At 43.1% G+C, this 26,520-nt stretch overlaps 1 protein-coding gene across 2 annotated transcripts in view; it reads left to right on the forward strand.

Annotated features, from left to right (window-relative positions):
- Nucleotides 1–6,502: 6,502 nt before the first annotated feature.
- Nucleotides 6,503–26,520, forward strand: part of LOC101944200 (calcium-activated chloride channel regulator 1-like) — a 30,849-nt gene continuing 10,831 nt past the window's right edge. Inside the window, exons 1-9 of one of the 2 annotated variants that reach the window (XM_065554187.1) lie at nt 6,503–6,822; nt 8,920–9,060; nt 9,518–9,668; nt 11,532–11,649; nt 14,431–14,608; nt 20,610–20,837; nt 23,123–23,347; nt 24,252–24,429; nt 26,382–26,488. In XM_065554187.1, the coding sequence (XP_065410259.1) occupies nt 6,673–6,822; nt 8,920–9,060; nt 9,518–9,668; nt 11,532–11,649; nt 14,431–14,608; nt 20,610–20,837; nt 23,123–23,347; nt 24,252–24,429; nt 26,382–26,488 (1,476 nt within the window). In that variant the 5' untranslated portion in view covers nt 6,503–6,672. The remainder of the gene's footprint in view (nt 6,823–8,919; nt 9,061–9,517; nt 9,669–11,531; nt 11,650–14,430; nt 14,609–20,609; nt 20,838–23,122; nt 23,348–24,251; nt 24,430–26,381; nt 26,489–26,520) is intronic. The other variant, XM_065554188.1, reaches the window with a different exon arrangement.

The raw sequence follows: 26,520 nt of genomic DNA on the forward strand, positions 1-26,520 counted from the left end.
GGCTCAATTTATTTAGTTGATTTAAAAAAAATCAAGAGATGACTTATGGTGTATAAATACCTTCCTGGGAAGAATATACTAGGCATTAATCTCTTTAATATACCAGGCTCTTGAATCTCATGGAGAAAGTCATTACAAGAACCAAGACTGTTGAAAGTTAAAACCAGACAAATTCAAATTAGAACTAAGTCACACATTTTTAGCAGTATGAGTGATAAATCATTGAAACAAACTGCCAAGAGAAGTGGTGGATTCTCCATTAGTTGAAGTCTTCACATCTGGACTGGGCCTTTCTGGAAGACATGCTTTAGTCATCATAAAATTCCATTGCCTGTATTATACCGAAGGTCAGACTAGATGATCCGATGGTCCCTGGTGGCCTTAAAATCGATGCATCTGTGAATTGTGACTGCAGTTATATGCATTGTTGAAGTACAATAGCTAAGCCGAGTGGAAATGTTCTTTCTACAAAACAGAAAGCAATTTAAATTACACAGAATATAAAGTTACATACCGTACATAATAATTGTCCCTATTTTATTTTATTTAGATAGTAGATTTCAAATATTGACAGGTATGACAAATTTCTATAGTACTACACCTCTACCCCGATATAACACGACCCGATATAACATGAATTCGGATATAATGCGGTAAAGCTGCTCTCTGTGGGGGCGGGGCTGCGCACTCTGGCGGATCAAAGCAAGTTTGATATAACGTGGATTTTTTGGCTCCTGAGAACAGCGTTATATCGGCGTAGAGGTGTATTTAAACTAAAGCATCTGATGAAAACTAATAGGTCCTCTGATACATTCCATATGGAATTTCTCTCTCAAATCACATAGATTAGCACTAATCTCCCTTTGCCACTTAATCTGCATTTGTCCCCTTCAGTAGTACATACAGGGCCAATCAGAGGGGGGAGGGAGAGGGCCATTTGGCCTGGGCCTCAAGCTAAAAGGGGGGCTCAAATTTAGACACCTGTTAATTTTTTGGTATTTGATAAGTTTCGCAACTTGTTTTTATGCGCATCCCTATCGGACCAAAATGTGACACATTCTCTCAGCTTAGAGCTGCAAATTTAAGCAAATAAGGGATGTGATTTGGTAAAAGACATTTTTTTTGTTAACTGATATAGATTTTATCATATTAAAGAGTTTAAAATGTTCATAAATATTAATAAAAATATATCAGTTCTGATGGCACAAGATTAGACCGTGATGAACGTGTCCTCTCAGATCAGCTGATTATATAAACAAATCCCTATTTGTGGCTGGTGCCGAATCAAGTGCACGTTGAAAGGTAGAGCATTGTTACATTTTAGTGTATTTATAGTTTTATGTCTAGCTGATAAAGGAATTATTTATGTGTGAGAATTCTTCATTATTATCTTCATATGGTGGCTAAAAGAGGTGACTGGCTGGTTGGTTAAACCTTAGCTTGGTAGCTTGGCCATCTTCATAGGCTTTCGTAGTCTGTAGGCCCAGATTCAAGGTGAAAATTTGTGAGGACAATCTTGTATGGTGAGTTTCGTGAGGACACACGTTTGAAACTTTTGGACATTATCCCTCTGCCTGTATCTGTGTCTGTGTTTACTATAGATATGTCATCCCTTTGTCTTCAGCTCAGCCTGTTATATTACACCTTGCATGCTTGAGTTTTGATTCAGTGATAAGGATAATAACCTGACTGTTTCATTTTGTGTTCTTAATTAGTATTCCTTTGTTTTAAGTCTTATCAGCATTTATATACCATTCAGCATTTGTGTACATGTTTACAGTAGAAGATTTCAAGGGTTGATAAACTACCTATTTACAGCAGAATATTTCAAGTGTGGATAGGCTACATAGGTTCAATGTCTTCCTTGTCAAAATTGACTCTATTCAGTCAGGTGTTACATGTCGATTTGAGTCACTGTGACTAATTTGTACCCTTTTGGGATTACTTTGGCAGTACAACAGACTGAGTAATGAAGATCTGCTTTCTGCAGCTGAACAATTTCAGCAACAGTACAACAAAGAAATCTCAAAAGATCTCAGTGACAAGGTCATCTTCCTCAAATGAATATATTTCACGAACTTTAAATGGGATTGCAAGCCAAAGGAATTGCTTCAAGAAATACTAGAACTTGGACTCTCTGGGGTGTTTCCTAATGTCACAATTGCATTGCATATTTTTGTCAGTTTGCCTGCATCAGTGGCTTCAGGTGAACGCGGCCTCAATGTGTTGAAGCAGGTAAAGAGCTATCACTGTTCAACTACAAAAACAACGAGGAGTCCGGTGGCACCGTAAAGACTAACAGATGCAAGAAGTGGGTTTTTTACCCCCAAAAGTTTATGCCCTATGCCCGACTTGCTCTTAGCAACACAACCATAAGCTTACAGTACTGGAAAACTTGCCACATGAACTTTATTACAAACAGTTTAACTTAATTAAGCACATTATAATGCTGATGGACTATATTTGCACTAAAGAAGTAGCGCTATTGAAAAAATTGTGATTGATTGACAGAATGATGCAAATAATATATTTTTTTAAATTTGTCAACATTTTATTGGAAATTTCTATGAAAAAGTATTGAAACAAGGATTTGTTTTTAATTAAATTCAATCTTTCTGTCTTTTTTGGTTGCAAAATCAGTAATAATGTCATCATATGACAAAGACAAAGTGATGTCTTATTCGATTGCAAGAATAGCACCGATTTTGCATGTGGCAACATTGATGACAATGTAGTCAATTCTTCGTACAGTTCAAGTCCATTTAAATCAAAACTATCACCGTGCTTCAGGAGGCTCTCTAGGTTCTTGTACTTTGTCATTTGCTGCTCTTGTTTTCCTATTTCGTTGAATTTAGTTATGTCATACAAAAATCCAAACTGTTCATGGTGTACTCGTTAGGTATTAAACCTTTCATCAATAGCAGATATTGCTTTATCCATCACAACATTAAAAAATTCAACCTCAAATTTCTTTTCTGGATCCTCTATGGGCTCATCTGCTTCTTCATATTCCACTTGCCGTTTTTTCTTTGAAACTCGTGCCACGTTCAGATGTGGAAATTTTGGTTCTATACCGAGTGTCTGTGCAAGCTCTCTCGCTGTATCCTGTGCTTCTTTGAATCCATTTTCTCTGTATTTCACTAAAAAGTCTTGTGTGTTGTTTTGTAAGGTAAGCGTTGAATCTAGCTGCATCATTGGACTCTGCATTATTTTGCTTACACTTGAGATTTTAACAAAAATGTCATACCAGATTACGACAGATGTTAGAAACTTGAAACTGGATATTTCAGAGGCCAATGACTGTGCTTCACTTTTAGTTTTTGGATCTCTGGCTTCTTCCGAAATAGCAACCAGTGCTTCGTAAACTTCCTCAGATTGATATCTCAACGTTTTTGCACTTTCTACTCTGCTTTCCCAGTGTGTCTCAGATATAGGCTTAATGGTAATATCCTTGACATGTGCTTTGAATATTTGCCATCATTGAGTGGAAGCTGAAAAGAGCATGAAAATGAGTTGCAGCAAACCAAAAAAAGAAATAGCTTCTACAGAAGACTTGGCCATATCACATAAAATCAAATTAAGGCTGTGGCATGCACACAGAACAAAAAAGGCTCATGGATTTTCTGCCAGCAATCTAGTTTACACGCCAGAAATGCATCCTCTCATATTGGCACCATTATCATAGCCTTGTCATCTAATATTTATTATGTACAATTCCATTCGTTTTAGTTCATCAAGGAGAGCTTGAAGAAGTCCAAAACCTGTAGTGTCCTCTACTTCTAAAAATGTGATAAACTATTCATTAACTGTAATCTGTGCTGAATCACTAATGTCAACAAATCTCACTACTAACGACATCTGTTCTTGATGACTTATGTCCGGAGTGCAATCTAGAATTACGGCAAAATATTTTGCCAAAGTAATCAATGAAACAATTTTGTCTTTCACTTTATCAATCATTAGAATGTTCAGTTCATTTTGAATTTTTGGTCCCAAATACAAGTCATGTATTTCATTTTCAGTTACTCTTCACTCATCACTGTGACAAATTTTTCCAGCAGTTGTGCAAGGCCCCCAAAATTTTTTGGAGCTGGAATAATTTCTCAACGCTTCCTCTAAAAGCAAGATTGTTTGTTGATAGATATTCAACAATAAATAATAGACGTTCAAGAACACGACGCCAGTGCTGCTTCTCTGACTCCAGCAATCTTTGATATCACATGCTAGTACAGTCTCAACTGTTGTAATTTCTTGTTTTTTGTCTGCATCTGTTTCAAATGATTGTTCCATGTGTTGTTGCATTTCTTGAGCTTCGTCTGCATAAAAATGTTCTTCGGCAGTTACTTGATGATCTCGATCAACTTCGTTGTTTTCATGACGTACAAATTTAAGTATAGAACCCTTCTGTGCTTGTATAGCTAATCCTATTTCATCTTTCTGTTTTCTTTTTTGTGACCCGGAAAGTTGTTTTCGATACGACATAACTTATAAGGGTGTTTTTTAAAGAAATAACTGTTAAAATTATTGTCAGATTATCAGAAATATTATTTAAAATAATTAATATAGGATAGCTGTGAGCCTGTGACCTTGAGCTAGTGTAAAGAGACCTCACAAGACGCTCCACCCTGACTGAGACACAGTAGAGCAGGAAACCCATTTTTACAAAGCCATTTTTAGTTTTAAATGTATAGTGGGCATCAGTCTTAATGTTAGTTACAACTCTATATCAACCTTATACTGTAAATAGATCAATGGCATTATCCAGTTTAATAAGCTGGGTTTCCAAGCAGTGGCAAAACATAACCCTAGTTTTATTCCTAGGTAAAGCACAAAGTGACCAAAATGAAGTCAGCACAGAATCATCTCATCTAGCATAGAAATGTCACAGAAGTCCTAGTGTGCCTTCTTTTTGTTTGGAAAGACATTAGTAATAGCAGCACATTTTGGGCACTGCCAGAAATACATAATAAATCACTGCCTCTAGAGTTCCATCAAAAATGGCCATTTTCACAGCTCTAGCATGATCTGCTGCACAGATTCTTCACAAGGAAGTGTCCCTGGCCTTTTAAACTCATATTAACCATGTGTTTACTTTATGGAAGTTGGACAAAACATTGTGAAAATGTAAGACATTGGCTGCCCAACCTCTGGGCCGGCAAAAGCTATACTGACTCACTGGAAAAAAAAAAAAGAGAATCTTAGTACAACATATGGTCACTCTACACCAGGGGTCGGCAACCTTCCAAAAGTGGTGTGCAGAGTCTTCATTTATTCACTCTAATTGAAGGTTTCGTGTGCCAGTAATACATTTTAATGTTTTTAGAAGGTCTCTTTCTATAAGTCTATAATATATAACTAAACTATTGTTGTATGTAAAGTAAATAAGATTTTTAAAATGTTTAAGAAGCTTCATTTAAAATTAAATTAAAATGCAGAGCCCCCCGTACCGGTGGCCAGAACCCGGGCAGTATGAGTGCCATTGAAAATCAGCTCACATGCCACCTTTGGCGTGCGTGCCACAGGTTGCCTACCCCTGCTCTATACACTAGTAAGGTGAAGAGCATATTACAGTTGTTGGAAGGCTCTATTTAGCAGTAACAGGGCTATAGGAAAGCCAGTCAACATTTTTTGTTCCTCTAATGAAAACTGGCCCACTCCCTGCCCCAAACCAAACTTGTCACAAATAATTCTCAACAACTTAATTTTCTGTTTTTGGCTAAGATATTGATTTTATAAATATATATATATATATATATATATTGAAATTGGATTCAGGATTGTTAGCAAGCATTTTGGGCAAACAAAGTTGTTAAATGACAACACAGTACTGCTTTCATGCTTGGCCCACCCCCAGCCTGCTGGTCCAACAGCTGCAGTAGAGGAGGAGATAGGTGGAAAGCTGCAGGACCCCAAAATCCACCTCTTGGGGTGCAGAGTGGCAACAGCAGCAGCAAACCCTCAGGTCCGATCACACTCCACTGGGCACCACCACCAGCCCCACGGACCATGGTGAAGTTAGCACAGCATCTGATCTCAGGGCCGGGGCACCCATGCATCCACAGCAGCTCACCCTGCCCTGCGCAGCTCCCTCCAGATGAGATGGATCACTGCCAGCCGGGGGAAAGACGCCCTCACCAGCTAGGGTGACCAGATGTCCTGATTTTATAGGGCCAGTCCTGATATTTGTGGCTTTGTCTTATATAGGCACCAATTACCCCCCACCTAGGGTGACCAGACAGCAAGGGTGAAGAATCAGGACAGGGTGGGGGGTAATAGGAGCCTATATAAGAAAAAGACCCCAAAATTGGGACTGTCCCTATAAAAGTGGGACATCTGATCATCCTACCCCAATCCCCTGTCCTGATTTTTCACACATGCTATCTGGTCACCCTATCCTCAGCCCAGCCAGCAGTGTATGAGCATTCCAATCCAGCCCCTGTTGCTTGGACTGGCTGCCAAGGAAGTGAGTCACTTTCAGTTTCACTTCCTCCGCATGCAGCCAGCAAACCCTCCCAAGCAGCTTTACCCAACCAAGCCCTGCCGGAGGGGAAGGTGGAGAGAGGGGTGCTCCCTATGGCTAAGAACGGCCTTGCTTCTGTGTAAATAAGCAATTGTATAAATAGCGCTGCTGTGCCATCATTTTTATAACAAAAAATTGTGGGGAACAGGACAATGAGGGTGTTTAAGAGCTTGGTTCTTTTGTTTCTAGTACCTGTGGTGAGAGGTTCTAGGGTACAGCTGAAAAATGGTGGCTATGAGGATATTGTTATTGCAATTAACCCTGAGTTACCAGAAGATCACAATATCATTAGAAACATACAGGTAAGAACATTTGTATATTTGTCATTCAGTGATATTCAGACTTCAAGGTTATTTCAACCTCTAGATTAGCAGTAATCTTAAAAGACCATTTCCAGCTCCCATTAATGTCAAGCGTGTTTTTGTTTTTTTGTTTTTTCGGTTTTTTTTTTCATTTTCAGGGGAACTAGATCAATTCTATGGTTACTAAATTTGTTCTTAGCTTGAATTTTTATTCAAGTGCTGCTGTTAATGAAATGAGTGTACTCATCTCTTGAAGTTTAACAGGAATATTATGGCTCAGGGTCAGGCTGATTCTATGTATCACCTCCTTCTTAATTACTTCTTTCCAAAACATGAGTATCTTAGACTAGAGACTCTCCAGAACATGGATATTTAATTACCAATTACTGCACCTCCATTACAATGTTTGCCATTTGCTTTTATCCCTCCTTTCTTCCTGTCCTTGCAGGTATTCACTGTAGGAGCAGGATTTTATAATTGTGCTATGAGAATTAATATATGATTTGATTTCATCCTGCCAGCCACCCTTTTTGAATAGCAGAAAGGAATGACCCTCGGGGACATTGGTAGAAATGCATCTGACAGACTGCCTTTTCTTGCTCAACATAAAAATTGCTGTATACCTTTGAAGGTCTCTGTAAAAGATTGTTTGTGTGAATGAGGAATGTATGCATCAGGAAAAGATAAGGTATGAAGGCCATTGTTATAGCCAGATGGTCAAGGAAAAAGGAGCGAAGAGACTTAATGACACCGGAGAACCATCAATGCACATCCATAATTAAGGAAGGGCAGATTGACGACCCTGAGGGGAAGGCTAGCACCCCTAAGGACAGGACAATTGATTAAATCAAAACCTGGACTGGATGACCCACACGGAGGTGTATTGCAATGTTTACATGAAAAGATACCACCAATTAAGGAGTAACAGGTCATAAACTGACACAGCAAAATCCATAGACTTCAGCAGAGAACAAGGACTATAAGAACAGGGTGCTTTGCCCGGGGACTTTGGGTTCCTCTTGCCATACTCCAAGAGCATCAGATTGCTACTGACAGAGCCTGGCTCCCCTCTGTGACCAATCTGGCTGTCCACTAGATTGATCCAGACTCTGGACTGGTAACTATAAACATCAACTGGCAGGACTGGGTGCATTGTGTGTGTGTATGTGTGTGTTTGTTGAAAAGCATATGCTAACTGCTGTATTCTCAATAAATGCGGCGTTTTCCCCTTCTCCTCTTTAAAGATCCCATGTGCTTCTTAAAAGTATAACATTTTAAACCCCTTGGTGTGTGTATACGTATGAGTGTGTGTGTATACATATATATATATATATATATATATATATATATATATATATATATATAGTGATATTTCTGTTTTTAGTTATTCTTTAAGTTCTCAAAGTCACCGTGCAGATCTTTGCTCCATGATCTCGTCATTGAGCATTCACTTGCTGTAAAGAGAACAATAAACTGAGGCGGGCATAGCCATTAACTAGTGGCCCCCAAACTACTCAGGAGAGGTGGGGAAGGAGCAAGGACGACGGGAACAGGAAAATAGTGACAAAGTAGTGCCCACTGTAGAGGCAGAAAGAAAGTCGACTCTAATAGAAAGATCCCAGGGAGAAGAAAAAGGAAACCACAGGTTATTACTTACTATTTATTATTTTATTTGATTCATCAAGCACCACAGTACACTTTGCAGATTAATGAAAAGGACTGGTCCAGGACTGAACCATTCTTCACCTCGGGCTCATGTAACTTTTTTGAGGAAATTTCATATTTGGAAGGATCTCTTTCAGGTTTTATTTTAAGGAATAGATTGTGGTTTTTATCATAAGCCCTGAGGAAGGGGCGGTGTATATTTGCACTGTCTTAGGAGCATTCCAGTCTTTCAGAGTTACAGTTTGGTCTCTCCTTGCTCCATGAGGGAAATAATCTGTCCCAGCCCCTTCCTTGGCCAAGGTTGGTTTCTTTCTATGCCTTCACATACTTAGTGTTACTTTATGTATTTTTCTTTCCTGGCAAGGCTAAACTACTCATTGCCTCTACTGTTCAATTTTTAATTCATAAAATTTTCTTTTCTTTCCCTACCAGGACATGGTCAAAGAGGCTTCTACTTACTTGTTCAATGCTACAAAACAGAGATTTTTTTTCAAGGCTGTAAAAATTATAATTCCTCTGCATTGGCCGCCAAAACCTGAGTATTTAAGTGTGAAAACAGAGTCATATGATAAGGTAAGCATTCATTACAAATCAAAAGTATTTGTTGTGTTCATACGCTTACGGCATAGGGTCTTGTCTACAAGGTGGAGCAATGCACACTATGGAGGTATGATTTCTAAAACACATTAACGTGTTGCTCATTAATTGATCCTTGTAGACCCTGCTGGTGTCTACTAAATGTTCCCTGATGCACTTTAACGTAGTGCTGCACTTCAGAAATCTCCCCACATAGTGCGTGTTACCCCACCATGTAGACAAGCCCTAAGTTTTTCCAATAACGAGGGAATATAAATTGCTCTTTTTAGAATTTGTATTGCCCTCTAGTGCCCAGTCCTGCAGTCCTTACCCAGGGAAACAATCAATGGGGGTGTTCCGTGAGTAAAAGCTGCAGGATGAGTCCATTCAGGAGAATCATCTGCCACCCTCCATTTCCTGCTGCTCTTTAAACAAGGGCTTTTTTTATTTTCAGGCAGATGTTATCGTGGCTAATCCTTTCTTGAAGTACGGAGATGATCCCTACACGCTGCAATATGGAGGATGTGGGGAAAAGGGACGATACATTCATTTCACTCCCAACTTCCTGTTAAATGACACTTTGCATAACATCTATGGATCACGAGGTAGCACCATCTATTGGACCTTAATTTTCTGCGTTTGTTGTTATAAATATGCAATGGCCGAGATTTTCCAAGGTGACTAGTGACTAGTGATTTGAGATGCCTCCCTTTTGGTTGCCCAACCTGCGAAACTTTAAAAAGAGCCTCTTTTTTCACACAGTGTTGACCATCAAGCTCCCTGGATGAGTCTTAAGTTGAACACTCAGAAATGGGGGCACCTAAAATGACCAGTCTCTTGAAAATACTGGTTAATAATTGTACAGTAAATGAAGGTTGTTTTTCCTTGTAAATCATTGCTTTGACTTGGAAATAATCTATATCCTAACATTACAGTGCAGTAAACTAATCTGAGAGTTGCAGTGGGTGTAACCTGGTGAACATGCAGGTAAAACCAGTCCCAGAGGATTCTAGAATAGACCAAACTCTCATGAGCAGATCCTCCTCTGAGGATGTGAAGGTTTTTATTGGAACTTCTGGAAGTCACATTTGCCCAACTACCCTTCTTGTAAGTGTACATTCACAAGGAATTAACAATATTCCCGTTTTGATTTCTTCAGCATGTTTTTTGACTCCATGGGCATTGCCTATGTGAGGCCGTTAATAAGCAAATAAAAAAGCCCCAATAGAGACCTCTCAATTTTGTGCAGTGTAATCTGCTGTCATTAACAATGACTTTCTCCTATGCGCATTTAACCAATATACTGTCCAATTTATTTATCTCTGTTCCATACACAAGTTAGAATCAATCATTTATGTGTTTCTTTTAAAACAGAGCTATGTCAAAGCCAGTCCCCCAAATCTGAACCCTGGTAAATTTGCAAGGTTATTTGGATTCAAATCCAAGATGAACCTGCATGAGCTTGGATCAAAAATGTAGAGGTTTGTTGGCCTAAAATGGTGGAAATCTCACAAGAATGGTCTTTCTCATCAGATTTCTGGCAGTTTGGGACAAAAATCTCCTTCGAATAATTCATTGGATTCTAGTAAAGTCAAATACAAACCCAAATTCTAGCCGGGTGAAGCATTGAACTCAAACCTTGAATTCTGATTTAAACTCAATCTGAGCTGAGCTCTGCTTCCTTGGCCCATCTTTAGTTGAAAGCTTTAGTTAGACAACATTATATACATTCTCCATGTCAATGGCTTTACCAACACCTGCAAGAAAGGGATTAGATTGTCTTGGTGAGATAGTTTGGTTTTCTGCAAAAGTATTCTGGTTGTCTAACCTTTTACACTTTATCTGCCTTCAACTATCTACATCAGGGATCGGCAATGTTTGGCATGCGGCTCGCCAGGGTAAGCACCCTGGCGGGCCGGGCCAGTTTTATTTACCCGCTGACGCGGCAGGTTCGGCCGAACGCGGCCCCCACTGGCCGCGGTTCGCCGTCCCAGGCCAATGGGGGCTGCAAGAAGCCGCGGCCAGCACATTGTTGAACGTTGCCGACCCCTGATCTACATAATCTACATAATCCTTAGTTTTACCCTGAAGTGAAGTTAAACTAACTTCTCTATGGTTTTCTAATATACACCTTTTTCTTTGTGTTATATAAGAGCCAAGAATTATGATTTTAAAAGACATGGGTAACATGAGAAACCTTGCTTGATACCTGGAATAGTCAGAAGCTCCTGTATGGAAACAGATCTTTACTTTAGGTCTGTTAATATTCTGGGAGGGTTAATCTGAACACAGTGATCTATTTGGGTTTCAAGCTGGATCCCACAGTGAGTCCTGTGTGGGCACAGGGATATCTCCAAGCAGAGGCTATTGTAGGATTGGGGCTAAATTTGTTTAAATGATCTACGGAAATATAAAGTAAACTTAAAGTGTTATATTTAGAATTCACATATGCTCTTGCTCTTTCACAGCTAAAGTTTTTGTCCATGAATGGGCCCATCTTCGTTGGGGAGTATTTGATGAATATAATTACGATGCACCTTTCTATTTGTCTGTAAACTCTGGAAAAAAAACTGTTGAAGCAACTAGGTACCAATGTTTTATATTTTGTCTTCAGCTGATGAAATTTTAAATATTTCAGTGATACCTGTCACATACTGGTTATCTGTGTTCAGTCTGTACCTTGAGCCCCATGCGAAGAGTTTTGGCAAGTTGTTGTTCATAGGATTAAAAAAGAAACTTATACAATGATGTTTAACTAAAAATATTGCTGTCTACAGATCAGTCTCATTGAATCTTCACTATCATTTTGTAATGTGTCACATTTTTACCACTAAATGAGCTTTTAATTTAGATGCAATTACAGATTTGAGTTCCCATTCTCTACATTCTGATTTACCCTGGCTTTATCAAATAGCAGTTAGCATGTAGTAAATAAGAATATTTTCTCAAGTTCCTTGGGGGTGGGAGGAAGATCTTGGAAGTTCCAAAACATTCTTACTAGTTAATGTTTAGTGTTATTTAAATATTAAAAAGGAACATGGTCAAAGTACACACCCCATTATTGCCCTGTTTTAGTGCTATTACTATCTTATGATAATGTTCTCTAGATTCTTCATAGTTAAGTGGGTTTTTTAAAATGTTCAACTCTGTCAATGAGAAACAAAAAACAGTGAGACTGGATATCTCAGTGGGTTTGAAATGGGATACAGAACTTTTCACCTCTCAGGCACTGATCTGAACTAGAACCAGTTTGGTAGTGCCTAAAACTCATTACCATCTGCCAGTCACTTGTTGACCACTGTGAAATGAATTGGTGTTTTCAGTCCAATTCCTAATGGACAAGTATCAACATCACCAAACTTCTGTACTGCAATTGACACTGTGACGGAGCTCCCTGCTCCGCCCTTTCAAACACTGCAAACTGGCTGGACACTTTCCAGGTTTATAAGCATCGGTGTGTTATTTATTAGGTCCCTTCCACCAGTACGTTTGGGCAGCAAATAGCTTAGTGGTTTGAGCATTGGCTTGTTTAAAACCAAAGTTGTGAGTTCAATTCTTGAAGGGGCCACTTTGGGATCTGGGGCAAAATCAGTACTGGGTCCTGCTAGTGAAGGCAGGGGGCTGGACTTGATGATCTTTCAAGGTCCCTTCCAGTTCTAGGAGATAGGATATCTCCTTTAATTTATATGTGTACATAAACTTCCCCATAGCCCACTCACTGGGGTGGCAGAGGGAAAGATCTCCTCATCCTGAGCCCCTGTATCTCCTGGCATCCTCCCTCTTGCACTTCCTTCCTGCCTCTTAACTGCTCCCAGCTGATGGGTTGATTGCTCTCATTAGCACATCAGCCCTGTGTCTAATTAAGCCATTGAGCCCCCAACTCCCAGTTAAGTCCACTCCGGGTACCTTGGTGATCAGAGTGTTGGGTGAGCTCTAGCCCTAGAACTCTGTCCCCAAGACAGTAATTGAACAGGCATGGAGAGTGTAGTACCAGTTCACCTCAGGCGAGGGTCCTTCATGTCTGGATTGAGGCATATTGATGGAATAGTGGAGGCACTTGCACTGTTATTCTTCACATAGATGGTGTTTCACACACAACCTATAAATAATTTTGATTGTAAAGTCTTTAGAGCAGAGATGGTGTCTAACATGGGCAGCGGATATTAAAGGCAGGGGAAGCTAAGCTTACCCAAACTGCCTGCGTGGCCCCACCCACACTCCTCCCATAGACCCCCTCCTGCTTCCGGCCGCGCTCTGCTGTGGCTCTTTCTTCTCTTGTGGCCGGGGCCTTGGGCCAGTGGCGCCGGAACCAGGAGTGAACCAGGAACCCACCCCTTCCCCTCCTCTTCCTCCCTCAAGCCCCACCCTGTGGTCAGGCCAGCATGGAGTCCACCTGGGGAGCCCGGGCAGCTGTGTGGAGCCATGGCAGACCCTCCACCTGCCCGGCGTGCAGGTGGGGATGGGGGGAGCTGAGAGCAGCCCCCAAACCATGTCCCCCCTGCCCGGCTGCCCAGGGCAGGAGGAGGGTCTGTGACTCCGGGCAAGCTCCCTACAGCTGCCTGCACAGCTCTCCCCGACCCAGCTCCAGCCGGGGCAAGGTGGGGGGGGTGGACTCAGAATTGCAGCCTGGCCATGGTAAGAGCCGCGCAGGCAGGTAAGAGGAGCCACAGACCCTCCACCTGCCCACAGATGCCCACCCGACTCTTATCATAGCCAGGCTGTGGCTCTGAGGCCCCGCACGCCTGGCCAGAGCAAGGTTGGGGAGAGCTGCGCGGGAAGCTTTGTGGAACCTGGGTCCCTCCACCTGCCCTGGGTGGGGGGCCTGTGACTCGAGCAGGGGCTGCTTCTGCCTCCACCTTGGGTGGGAGCCTCTGGACCTCCCACACTTGGGAGGGCTTCAGGGCCCTTGCCCCAGGCTGGGGCTAGTGGGGGCCGGCTGCAGCCAGGGACTCCGGGCGGCTGCAGCTGGTGCTCGTGCCGCCCACCCACCTGGCTATCCAGCGGGGGTGGGGCGTGCTGCCTGCCCACCGCGCCGGGGGCCGCACTCAGTTGCCTGCCCGCCCGCCTGCCTGCCACTCTGGGGCTGAGGGGTGGGCTGTGCTGCCCGCCCACTCGGTGCTCCAGCCTCTGGGCTCCAGTGGGGGAAGGTGGGGAGGAGGGGCAGGGTGCCAGGCAGAAGGAATGGGGCGGCTGGGGGGCTAGCCTCCCCAAGTCCGTGGTTCACCCACTGCCCATGGTGTCTAACTAATGCCAATCATGTTTGGAGGTTTTGGGCCTACCACGATTCAAATAATAAATAACAGATTATTATTTGTTGGTTATATGTGGCTTGTTAGCTAAGCCTCTTTCTATCTCACCTTCCTTCAGCTGTTCGACTGATATCACTGGTAAATATATAGTCCAAAGCTGCACAGGAAACAGCTGCACGACAAGAGAATGTGAATATGATCAACAAACAAAGCTGTATGAAGCTGGATGTAAATTTGTACCAGAAAAACCACAAAATGTCCCAGCATCTATAATGTACATGCAGAGCCTCTCTTCTGTAAGTATTGTTACTGCTTTTTGACCTAATAGGATATTCGGGGTCTTATGGGTTGTTTCCATCAGGAGAACCTGATATGGAGTAAAGTATTTCTTTGATGCAATCTTGTTAGTTTACAAAGAATATACAGAAAATCCTGTTACTCTGAAGACAGCAGAAATCAAACAACAGGAGGTATTTTCTTTGTTCACAGTTCCAAGCCTCTTTCAACCCATCACTCTGCCCAAAAAGCTTCCCCTCTGCTTTCCGAGCAACATTTCCAGTCCTCGCTCCACATGTCCAACATTTGCTGAAGTATAGTGAGGTGGATCCACTGGCTTTCATTAACCTTCTCATTGCCAGGCCTATTTGCCTCATCACCCACCAATCCCATGCACGCACCCACCCACCCACACACACACACACACACACATACCCACCCACACACACACATACACACACATAGAGAAAAAGGATCTTACTTAGGGCACTGCTTTGCACTTCAGCTCCCCTCTACTGAGTCTGCATTTCAGTAAGCAACCCAGTCCTATGCCAGACACAGAAGGAGAAGGTCTGGAGAGAGCCGTATCACCATGAGTTGGGGGTTGATGTCCTTCATGGCATGGAATCATCATAGAGGTGCATGATCCACGACCAGGGTGAATTAATTGCCAAGAAGGTAATATTGGAGTGCCTCCATGGCCCATTTCACAGCTAAGTCCTCTTTTTCTATAATGGAGTAGGCCTCTCTTGGGAACAATTTGTAACTCAGAATGGGATGTTCCTCACTATCAACCACTTGGGAGAAGACAGCCCCCATCCAGCTTCAGAAGCATCAGTGTGGAGGAGGAATTTCTCGGTGAAGTCCAGGCTGTATAAAATGGGCTCCCTACAGAGGTGAGCCCTTTGTGGCTAAAGACCTTCTCACAGGTTTCCGTCCAACGGATCTTTCTCAGGCTGCTGTTCTTGAGCATATTGTTGAGAAAGGGCACAACATTTGAGAATCCTGGTACAAACTGGTAGTAGTATCCTGCCAGCCACTGCCCATGACCTGCTGTGGACACAGACCATGAGAAGTCCCACCTTCATAGGTCTGACAGACGGCAGCCCCATGACTCCTGATTGGCTCCCCATCCTATATAAATCTAAGGGGCATTCCAGGAAGCGTCCAGGGAACAGCATGGATTCTCTGTAGCTTCCATGACTTCTCTCTGCTCCGATCTCAGTTTGATTGGAACTTCACCTTGTGACTTGCCCCCAAAATGTGACTTGGACTCTGACCCTTGTACTGACTCTGCCTTGGAACCTGACTATGCGCTCCTCAGCTACTGTCTACCTCAGATATTGAAGCTAGCCCTTGTTGCTGCTAACACCACCTAACAGAAGGTTCACATGAGCTACATATAGGTCTTCCCCAGCTTAGGGACCTTAAGTTGTCAAACACCCCAGTGCAGTTTATTTGCATTTGTTATTCCTATCCCCTTACTGATCCATGCACCATAATTATTTACAGTTTCAGTTTCTCCTCAGTTCTCTGAGGAGAGAAGAGGGAAGGGATCTCTCTACTCAGAGATCCTTCCTGGTTTTGGCTCTGCTAGTCTGCCTTCCACTCTCCCCTGCACTGCCTTCCTGTGCCTTTTTCTATCTCCTGTGTTAATGAGCCAATTTGTTCATTAGTCCTCCCCCAGCCCATTCTAATCCACTAATTAGACCCTGTCAGGTCCACCCTGGGGGGGGGGGAATTAATTGGTGTTTAAGTGTACAAAGCAGTGGCTCAGCTGTTGGTTCCCCCGGGTCCTCAAAGACCATTGGGCTCGAGGTGCCTTTGTTCGATCCCGCTTTCATTTCCTTTGGGAGATGGATTGCGGCTCCCACTTCTTCTATGCCCTGGAGAAAAAGAAGGGGGCTAAGAAGCATGTCACCTGCCTTTTGGCAGAGGATGGCACCCCTTCACGGATCCGGTGGAGATGCATGTGAGGGCCAAGACCTTCTATTCCAGACTCTTATCCCTGGTCCAACCCACACTGATGCCTGCAGGGTGCTCTGGGATAGAGTCCAGGTGACCAGGACTGGCTGGAGCTGCCTCTCACTCTGACTGAGTTCTCAGAAGCCCTCCATCAGATGCCCACTAATAAATCTCTGGGTATGGACGGGCTGACCGTGGAATTCTACCATGTGTTCTGGGATGTCCTCAGTCCGGACCTTGCCATCATCTGGGCTGAGTCCTTAGGAAGTGGGGTGCCTCTCCTGTTATGCAGGCAAACTGTAATCATCTTGCTACCAAAGAAGGGGGACCTCCATGACCTTCGGAATTGGCGTCCCATCTCGCTCCTCAGCATGGACTACAAGGTCACAGCAAAGCCATCTTGCTGTGGCTGGGGTCCGTGCTGGCGGATGTGGTCCATCCCGACCAGACCTACACCGGGCCATCCTACCTTCGACAATCTTTATCTGGTCCGGGACCTCCTCAAGCGCGGGTGTAGGGATGGTCTGTCGTTCGCCCTCCTGTCCCTTGACCAGGAGAAGGCGGTTGACAGGGTGGAACATGATTATCTCCAGGGCACTCTGCGGGCATTCAGCTTCAGGCCTCAGTTTGTGCGTTTTCTCCAGATCCTGTATGCCTCTGTGGAATGTTTGGTCAGACTCAACTGGACTCTGACCAAACCTGTCAGCTTCGGGCGAAGGGTGTGACAAGGATGTCCACTGTCAGGCCAGCTGTACACTCTGGCCATTGAGCCCTTCCTCCGTCTCTTCTGTAGGAGGTTAACAGGGTGGGTTCTCCATGAGCCAGAGTTGTGTGTGGTCCTGTCAGCGTATGCTGATGACATACTCCTCGTGGTCCAGGACCTGGGTGACCAGTCGCAGATTGGCCTCCTCCACTGCAGTCAACTGGGTCAAGAGCTCTGGCCTGGTGGTCGGGGATGGATGTTAGCGAGTTTCCTCCCACCCGTGCTTCAGGTCATTTGGTGGAGTGTGGGGCCGCTGCTCTATCTGGGCATTTACCTTGCTGCCACCCATCCCTCTCCGCTGGAGAACTAGCAAGATTTGAAGGGCAGGGTGGCTGAGCGGCTTTCCCTGTGGGGGAGGGCACTGGTGCTCAACCAGCCAGTACTATCCGGGCTTTGGCACCAGCTCAACACCCTGAGCCCAGCCTGGGATATCCTGGCCTGGCTCCAGAGGTTAGCTCTAGAATTCTTTTGACCAGGACTGCTCTGTGTCTCTGGTGGGGGGTTGAGTCTTCCCCTGGAGGAGGAAGGACAGAGCCCATTCTGGTTTTGCAGTCAGGTCCATCTCTTCTGCCTCCAGGCCCTGCAGAGACTCCTTTATGGTGCAGGTAGTTGAGCATGGCGCACGTTGATGCACGCCTTCCTTTACCATATCTGAGGGCTCCAATATGACTGGCAGCTCTTTTATCTCTGATGGGTCTTCCGCAAGACTTCTACCAGGATCTCCTCCAGACCTGAAAGCTGGTTTCGATGACCAGGTCTGTGGCGGCCACCGGCAGATCTCCTCACAGAGGCTCTGCTACACAATCCCCAACATGGTTTGCAGGTGACGGAATCCCACTTGGTACACCAGAGGTTGGTCCTGTTAGGAATGACTAGAATTGGAGACCTTTTGGACTATGACCTGGGGGATTGGGTGGATCCCCTGGTACTTGGCCAGAGCAAGGGGCTCTCCACCCGTCATACTTCCCATCGTGTACTCCAGGAGGTGCAGGCAGCCTTATCGCCCACCTCTCAGTTTTTCCTTGAGCAGATCCTGCAGGACGGTACTCACCGCCTGCCCCTCACCCCAGGTCCTCCGGACCTTGTTATCGGTCCCCTGCCCCACGAGCACACACACCCACCCCATGTCACCAGCACAAGTCCTGTAGTTTCTGTGGCACCATGCAGGACCAGGCCCCCAGATATATCCAATGAGTTTTAAATGGCCACCTTGCCACAGACTTTGCTATCGGAGGCATAATCCCATGCTGTCCCTGGGTGTAGCCCACAATAGGCAGCCTGTGGTTCTGTCCTGGTCAAGTAGGTGACTGGTAAGACTGCTCAGTGCCACTGCCACACATTGAAAATTTTCAAGAAAAGTCACTGGATCATCTTCAGGCCTCATCTTCATGAATCTGACTGGTACCAGGGCCAAAGCCAGGTCTGTGTCCATCAGACCCATGGTGGAAGCCTGGCCACTGTGAGAGGCTGCAGTGAGGTCACACCCTGTTGCACCAGCCTTTGTTGCTGTTGCTGCTGAGCAGCTAAGTTTCAAATCAGTTGCTGATGCTGAGTGGCCAGTTGTTGTAGGAGCCACTGTTGCTGCTGGTGTTGGTGGGTGTCCTGCTCCACCGTTGATTTCAGTAGTTGCTCCACATGCATATTGCTGCGGAGTCTCTTCCGAGAGTGTTGATTTTTTTTTTAAATATCCGACCTCTTCCCTTCCCCTGGTGCTAGATCTGTGCCTGTATTCTTGCCCAAGTTTGTTCTGCTGCCTTTGTAGTGCTCCCTTGTGGCCCGTCAGGGTAAGATTAATCTGGCTACAGGTCTCTGAGGATATGTTGCTATGTCTACGAGGTCCAAAGTAGCATTGCTTTTGCCCTCTAGCCAAGGCTCACTTGAGTCCTACCTCTTCCAAAGGAATCAGGAACAACAAAACAACAACAAAAAACACAACTCAAAACAGAGTTGTCCGATTAAACTTATATGGGACCCAGCCTTTCTATTCAAGGCTTGTCTCCAAACAGTTCTTGCTTCGGCTGATCCCCCAGGAGCTGGTTGTCCCTTCTAACAGGAGCTTGTCAGGCCAGCAAGCCGGCTCAGACTCTGATCTGCAACCAGGTTTCTCTCTGGAGAAGCGGAGTTCTGCTCTTCTTCCTGGGCAGCCCTGAGTTTAGTTTCCTTTAGCTCCTCTCTCCATGCCTGACATTTGCTGTTGGTGTAGTGGGGTGGGGCCAACTGGGTCCATAGGTTCTCATTAACCCTTTCGTTGCCAGTGTGGGGCCTATCTCCCATCACAGGTGTATGGAAATACCTGGACATTGTGGAAACTTTTGGTCCTGTTTGGGTCAGATAACAAAGTTACCCAGCTGGGGCATTTTCTGTTACAACACTGAGAAGGTTTATTCCTTTGTGACAGTCTAATCCTGTGATGTGCTAAGCTCCCACTAATATGTCTGGATATTGAGTGTGCTCAGCAACTTGCTAGAGACACTCCGCACCTTACTTGTGAAGCTTTGAAAATTTTCTATGGGCTAAATTCTGCCCTGCGGGGAGTAGCAAGGGGGGACAGACACAGCAAGCTGTTCATCCTCTTTTAAAGTATTCCTGTCAGCCAGGAAGATCAGAGGGTTTTTGTTTTGAAAACTTTTCCCCCTTCTGCATGATTTTCCCCTGGCAGAGTATGTTGTGTCCCAGGTGAGTTAGAGCCTTATGTATCCACGCACTGAGACTCCATAGTAACTACATAACTGTGAACTTTACTGATGATGTCTGCATTGCCAGGGCATGCTTACAACACTGATTAAATGTCTACACTGCACTCAGAGGTATGACGGAAGTTCAGGAATGCATATTGGTGCTAGCTTTAATCTAGCTAGCAAGGCTAAAAATAGCAGCGAAGACATGGTGGCATGGACACTGGTGCAGACCAACAATGTGGAGTATATAGTGGGAGTTCTGGGTGGGTTTGTACAGCCCATGATGCCACATCTTCACTTCTATCAATAGACAAACTAGCTGGATTAAAGATAGCATGTGTACGCCCGCCTGAGGTCCAGTCATACCTCTGATTGCAGTGTGGACATACCTGTGTAACCCCTGAGACAGATTCTTTGGGAACACTTTTCTTGATGACGTCTTCCAAGGTCCAGGACATAGAAGGATTTTATCATCTATAGCCTTTAGAGCAGGCAAAGAATCTCTGTATTTGTGGTTGTGGTGAGCAATGGAAAAATAGTAGACTGGGATTTGCTACTACATGTGTTCACTTGCTTTTCAGTAATCATTCTTCTCTTCCAATTGGCTTTTTTTAGGTGGTTGAGTTCTGTGATCAAAGTACTCATAATGAAAAGGCTACAAATATGCAGAACAAAATGTGCAACTACAAAAGCACCTGGGAAGTGATTATGAACTCTACGGACTTCAGTAACACCTCTGCAATAAATAGCTCAAGTCCTCCATTTGAGACCTCCTTCTCATTGCTGCAGACCAAAGACAGAGTAGTTTGTCTAGTACTTGATGTTTCTGGGAGCATGATTGTGGTAAGAATAAACATACACGTTCTTTTTTTTAGCAGAACTGCTTAGAAACAGTTAGGCAGTTCTAAAACCATGTGCTGTATATATATTACAGTATTTTCTTTAGGCAATATTTCCATAATCATCCTTTATTCTTTAAGAAAAAATTTAGGCCACTATTTCTCCCACTATACCTATTTAGGGATTGCTAAAAGGAAACTTCAGGGCTAGAAATAGGACCTTCCCACCAGTATATCTCTGGGAAGAGAAGATTCTCAGCTTCTCTTTGGGAGGCACAACATCCTTTTGTGCCCTGGAGAGGCCCCAGATATCTCGCTTTAAAATTATGGCATCTTAATGTCTGGAAAAAAAGTATGTAATTTTTAGAAGTCTTTATGAGCCCTCTATGGGTTGAATAATGATAGCAAAGGCAGCTGGCTTTACAGGTGGGGGATAAAAAGTAGTCCCAATATAAAAATATTAAAACCTCTCTAAAACATTCCAAGAATGCTTTTTTCTATCATACTGAATATATTCACTCAAAATTTTATCATCAAGGAATAACATTAGAATCCCCAGTTCATGCTATATCACACTATCATGTACTCCATATATATTATCATATAGTATAAATAAGAGTTTTACTATAGCTTTCTTTAAAATACAAATAATTTAGGTCTTCAGTTCAACAATCAACACAACTCCACTGAGGAGCCAAATGATGAAGTTTTGATCTTAGGCTTATGGTATGGAATTTCTAACGGATGGTGTATGGTATCCATCTTCTTTCTCAGAAAGATAATTTATGGGGTTTAAACAGGTTGTGAGTATCTCTTAAAATATTTGACACAAAGTCACAATAATGAATTCAATGAAAATGTACCGGAACATGCTTAAAATGACATATGACGTCTTTCTATATGGCATATGACGTCTTTCTATATGGCATATGACATCATATACGGGTTACTATATAATGTTTTATATACTTTCAGTTTTGTAATTCAGTATTTCTCAATATCAAATCATAATTTCATTTGCTTTGTGACAAAGAAAGATATGGATCTCAAATAAGTGGTGCATTTTGTGATGAGCTACAGTTGAGCAGAATGGAATTCAGAGCTCTTGAAAGTGAAGTACTAAACCCTGTCTGAAAGCAGGTACAGGGCAGTTATACCCTGTGTAAGCTTCCCCTATACTGCTCCACCAACACAATTTATTCCTGCCAGGCCACACCATACAAGTCCATTCCTGGGACTGATCTTCAACAAAGATTGACAATTTTCCCAAATTATCTAGTGAAGTTATGATGTGATAAATGTCTGTCATGCATGACACATGCTATGAAATCACCCAACTAGGGATTGAGACTGGCACAGGATGTAACTGTGCCAACTTTTCTCTGTAGAGATAATACTTCAAATTCTAGATCACAAGTAAAAATGAATGTGGTGTTCTCTAATAATTATCCATCCCCATCTTACAACCAAATGTTTTGTTACAGCTGCCATTCCTTCTTCTGGAGAGATTCAGATTGGAAAAGCTTATGTGGACTAGTACTATGAGCATTTTACTGTCATTGGCGTCAAATTCATCCCAAACCTATTGAGAGGCAAACAAGTACTAGATTTCCTGAGATAAACGATATAAATTAGCCCATCCCTTAATCTTAATATAGGAGAGGAAGAGAATCTTTATCTAGATCAAGAATAATGACAGCTAGTTTTATAGAGAAAGGAAAGCTTCCAAGGGTAAACTTTCTCAGCTGGTTTTCAGCAATCTGTTCAAATATTTACATTTAAAATAAACTCTTTCACTGTAATTACCAACTTTTCAAAGTGCCAGGAACCTGTGAAATAGAGGGGCTATCCTAAAGCATAGGTAGGTTGAATACTGTTCTCTGAGGCTACAGCCATTTTACCTAAACAAATTATGTGAAAGAGAAAACCTTATTTGTGAGGAATATCACCACATTATTAGAATGCTGTTTGGCTGACACAGTTATGTATCTCCTGGATGTTTCAATATGCAGATATCCTTCCATGATAGCAGAACATAGTACACATCTCCACTGGTCTGGAAAGAATATGCCTGGGGATGATATGTAAGGTAGTTTGGGTTACCCAGATATTGGGTATTTGTCTAATTTTCCATATTTTCCCCTCAAATCTCTCATTTACTCTATGGCAGGTACATTCCCATTTATCAGTACAAACTGAACAACATTAGTAATTGCTGTATTCTTGCTTTTTGCTATCTCTCTTGAAAAGCCTTGATAGTTCTAAGTACGTCCCATTCTTCACCTGCAGTATAACCGCATTAATCGTCTGTATCAAGCTGCGGAGATATTCCTGCTACAGATTATCGAAATGGATTCCTGGGTTGGAATTGTCACATTCCATTCTACAGCACAAATTACATGTAATCTAAAACAAATAGTCACTGAGAATGTACGCCATGATCTTACCAAATGCCTGCCTACATCAGCTGGTGGAGGAACTAACATCTGCGCAGGAGTATACAAAGGATTTGAGGTGAAGGAGAACTTGCGGGGAATGTATCCTGGAATGCAGTGATAATGAAATGGAACTAAGAGGAGAATAGTGAGTAGGAGTAAGGAGGTGATATCACCTCTGTGTACAGCAGAATTGAGACTATCACTGAAATACTGTCTCTGGATCTGGTGTCCACATTTCAAAGCCGATGTTAGGGAAACTGGAAGGGGTTCAGAATAGAGCTACAAGAACAATTAAATGTTTGGAAAATGTGTTTTATAGTGAGAGACTTAGGAAGCTCGATCAAGTTAGTTTAATAGGAGCAGGTTTAGGACCTAAGCAATTAACAAGGCCCTGCAATGTTTATACTAGTAAAAAAATTAAGATTGCTTTGAGAAAATCTTACAAGAATGCTTTGCCGGAATCTCAAGGCATTGTGCAGAAGATCAAAATCATATAACTTCTCATATAGAAAATCCAAATTTTGTTTATTTTAACATTGGTTTAAGCATGGTTTTATTCTGAAAAGGGGTTATGTAAAATGGCACCTTCATGCTCCATGATTTCTCAAGTCACTTTCCAGAATGGGCATGGACAGGCTTCCACATGCCCTGTGCATATGCTGTCATTGGCAGCAAGACCTGGAGTGGGGGCCGGCAGACACACATTACTACTTCTTGGAATGCTGTAAGGAGTGTGCTAGACACCTCTCCCCTTAACCATTCTGTCTTGTACAGGCAATGTAATTCAGACACCTTCAATTCACCTCTTGCCACATGACACAGCCTCCTACACCAGCACAATTCACACTTGTAAGGAAAATATTTTGCCTTACACTAGCACTTTCGGAATTTCTCTTGATGTAGACACTGCCTGTGTTAGAACAGCTAACATTTACAATAAAGTCCTATTGCTAATACCTGAAATTTTCTTCTCAATTCAGGTGATTAAACAAAAATACTCTAATCTCGATGGTTCTGAAATTGTACTGCTGACAGATGGAGAGGATAGGGGTATGAACATTTGCCTTACGGAGGTGAAAAATAGTGGATCGATCATTCACACCATTGCCTTGGGGCCAAATGCTGTTCGAGAACTAGAACAATTTTCAGACATGACAGGTAAGTAAGTTTCTAAACTAATCCTGCTTTTGGCACGCACACCTGAAGCATGAAATGTAAAACTAGAGTGGTTTACAGCTTGTAATATGAAAAGAAAATAAGGTCAACTAATTCCAGTCATATTTACAGAATGTTTATTTTCAGCTGAATAAACACAACAATATTGGGAGCAATTGTTTATCTTTATCTGTTGTTGCTTTAAAAAAAAACCTGTATCCTGATAACACCCTGCTTAAGAGCGAGATTTGATAATTATATTACTGGCGGATGTTCCTCTGAACAAAAAGATAAGCTCAGTGTTTAAATGATTAACAGTTTATTTCTGATGTTTACATAGCAGTGATATGCAAACCTATTAATGTCCTAAGTAGTTAAATAATGACCAACTCACAAACAGTCACAGCTGGAGGGCTCTAGCTGAGGAGTCAACAACCACAGTCTCTGTACTTGCAACTGGGAGGCTCAGTCAGCTCTGCTTTGAGTTGGAGCTGCACTGTTCCTTTGAACTTCAGCCATTTGAAGGAAAGCCAGATGGGTGCTGGGTGATGCTGCAGTACAGGGCAACTACCATGAGAATTCCATGTGTTGATTTACACTGTAGCTTTACTCTGAATAGTGACTATGTATAAATTGCACCTTCTTAGTCAACAGAGATGCTCCTTTTGTGAATTCAGAGTCACATCTGGTTGCTTTAGGGACTTAAATAAGATTGTACTGCTTTTTTACTCGTTAGCATTGTACAGCCAACATGACTGTGAGAGAACAACCTGAATTCAGTTCTGGTTTGTGTATTATAACCATGGGTGAAAGTAATTTAAAGGACTTATCGGTACGCTGGACTCCTGAGCTGGGGGCATGGCCTCAACCTGAAGAGGCGTGGCCTCAACCGGAAGAGGCGAGACCTTTCAAGATTTAAAGTCCCTCGGGTTCCAGCTGTGGCTGGGAGCCCCAGGGCCTTTAAATCACCCCAGAGCTAACAGCTGCAGAGGCGGCTGGGAGCCCCGGGGCTCAGGGGCAAATTAAAGGGCCTGAGGCTCCCCACAGCAGCCGGAGCTCCGGGCCCTTTAAATCCCTGCCTGAGCCCGGCTGCCTGAGCTCCGTGGGTGATTTAAAGGGCCCGGGGCTCCCCGCAGCAGTTGGAGGCCTGGGCCCTTTAAATCACTGCCGGAGAAGCCAGTCTAGTCCAGCACGTTGAACCGGCAAGAGCTGGTATGCGGTACCGGACCGAACCAGCTTACTTTCACCTCTGATTATAACAGAATAGTTCACCAGGTTCTGATCACAGAATATTTAGTGTTAAGCGATTGATGTGTGAGCCAGAAAGAACCCAGCTGGTCTTTCAGAGCCCAGTCTCAGCTGGCAGGGCTCACTGTTTGAAATAAAGGGACAGATTTCCAAAGACACTGCGCACCAGAAGTTCCCATTGGCATTATGGGTGCTCAGAACAAATGAAAAAGAGGCCCAAACGTTATATTTGTAAACTTAGTAGATTTGATCTGAGTCACCGAGAAGCAATTATCTTGGAATTCCACCATGTCATTTTTACAGAGGCATTTTTCAGAGTGGAATTGCACTTTACAGGTCCATGGCTCAGAATCCAGACTTACCAAGAACAGCCTATGAGTGAGCACTGTACTTGATAAAGTGCTACTGGTGACAATTCTAGTCAGACTAAGCTAGGTGGAGTTAAAATGTGAACGGATGAGATCATTTCCCAGGTCAGACTTGCTTTCTGCGGGAACTCTCTGGGTATTTGTATTAACTGATTTCCCACCATCCAGCGGTTCCAACCTGCACTGCCCCATGAATAAAGGATAATAAGGGACCAACATTTAATTTATCAAATTAACACTGTGCTCTATAGCAACAACCAAACTAGCATAAGGCACATAACAAAAACCTACTGTTTTACACTAATTACTATTCTGATTATTTTAACAATCACATTTCAGGAGGCTTAAAGTTTTATGCCACAGATACAGTTGATTCCAATGGCCTAATTGATACATTCAGTGGAATTTCATCAGGAAGTGGAAATATTTCTGAACGGTCTATTCAGGTCTGAGTTTCAAATTTTATTTATTTTTTTCA

This window comes from Chrysemys picta, chromosome 8 (assembly GCF_011386835.1).
Source record: "Chrysemys picta bellii isolate R12L10 chromosome 8, ASM1138683v2, whole genome shotgun sequence".
NCBI classification, from domain to species: domain Eukaryota; kingdom Metazoa; phylum Chordata; order Testudines; family Emydidae; genus Chrysemys; species Chrysemys picta.